General features: G+C 50.5%; 1 protein-coding gene across 1 annotated transcript; it reads right to left on the reverse strand.

Moving 5' to 3' along the window:
- Positions 1-12: 12 nt before the first annotated feature.
- LOC109509315 (striated muscle preferentially expressed protein kinase-like) lies at positions 13-764 on the reverse strand (the record flags this gene model as incomplete). Its single annotated transcript, XM_019859181.1, has 3 exons — positions 13-165; positions 259-488; positions 575-764. Coding segments are annotated over 3 exons (573 nt in total), but the record flags the coding sequence as incomplete, so codon positions are not given.
- Positions 765-1,010: the final 246 nt, after the last annotated feature.

A 1,010-nucleotide genomic window follows, 5' to 3' on the forward strand; every position in this document is an offset into this window, starting at 1 on the left:
CTGATTGAAGGCATGTTTGTGAAAATGATTCAAAAGGAGAATTACCCGTGACATAGAGATGAGCGTAGCAAGTGGCCTTTCCTATTTTGTTGGAGATGACGCTCTTGTAGACCCCACCGTGCGCGTGGCACACTGAGCGGATGACCAGACTGTGGACATCGCGAACTGAAAGGAATTGACAAGGCAAAGCGAGGATGAGAGGGTATGACGCTGACATTGGGCCGAATACGTCGCGGGTTTTTGGGGCGAAACGCTTACACTGTGTCATCTTTCTGTCCTCCGTGCTTTCGATTCTTTTGCCGTTGTGGAACCAGGCGATGGTGGGATACGGCAATCCGGCCACTTTACATTTGAGAACAGCCTCCTTCCCCTCAATGACGTCCAGATCATAAAGGGGCTTGATGAAGTCGGGCATTGTGAAACGCTCAACTTCATTCTCAGGGACCTCGGGCTCCTCCGGTATGGATGGCATCTTCTCCAGTTTCGCCCTGCGTGAAGACGAAATGTCATACCCAAGTCCTGAATGGAAGCTGACGCCACAACATCCAAGAAATGTTTTGATGCGTGATCGTACATCTGCGAGGAGATGGCCGGCCGTGGCTCTTGAATGTAGAGCTCAGCAGAACATTCGGCCTCTCCGTGACTGTTCGTGGCCGTCACAGTGTAGAAACCCTCATCGTCATTGGTCACGTGAGAGATGATGAGGGAGTGACGGCCGTTCTCCTGAAGAATACGCACATCCTCGCTCTCGGCGAGCGGGTGATCTGCTGAGAAAGGGCGTTTTGTTCTACCACTGATTGCCAAACACTGTACGGCATTGCTGTGCCGCGACCGATCATCGGGGCTCTAGCCACAGCATGCCAGTGATGTGTGGTCCAGATTTAACAATCACAAAGTCGATTTGTGAGCAAACTGAGAAAATCTTTCTCTCTGGATAGATACAAAAATACTTTTTGCGCCATCGGTGATGGACGATTTTTCGAATAGCCTGTAAAATATGTGCCTCGGTT

Source organism: Hippocampus comes, unplaced genomic scaffold (assembly GCF_001891065.2).
Source record: "Hippocampus comes isolate QL1 unplaced genomic scaffold, H_comes_QL1_v1.1 C16853574, whole genome shotgun sequence".
Taxonomy (NCBI): domain Eukaryota; kingdom Metazoa; phylum Chordata; class Actinopteri; order Syngnathiformes; family Syngnathidae; genus Hippocampus; species Hippocampus comes.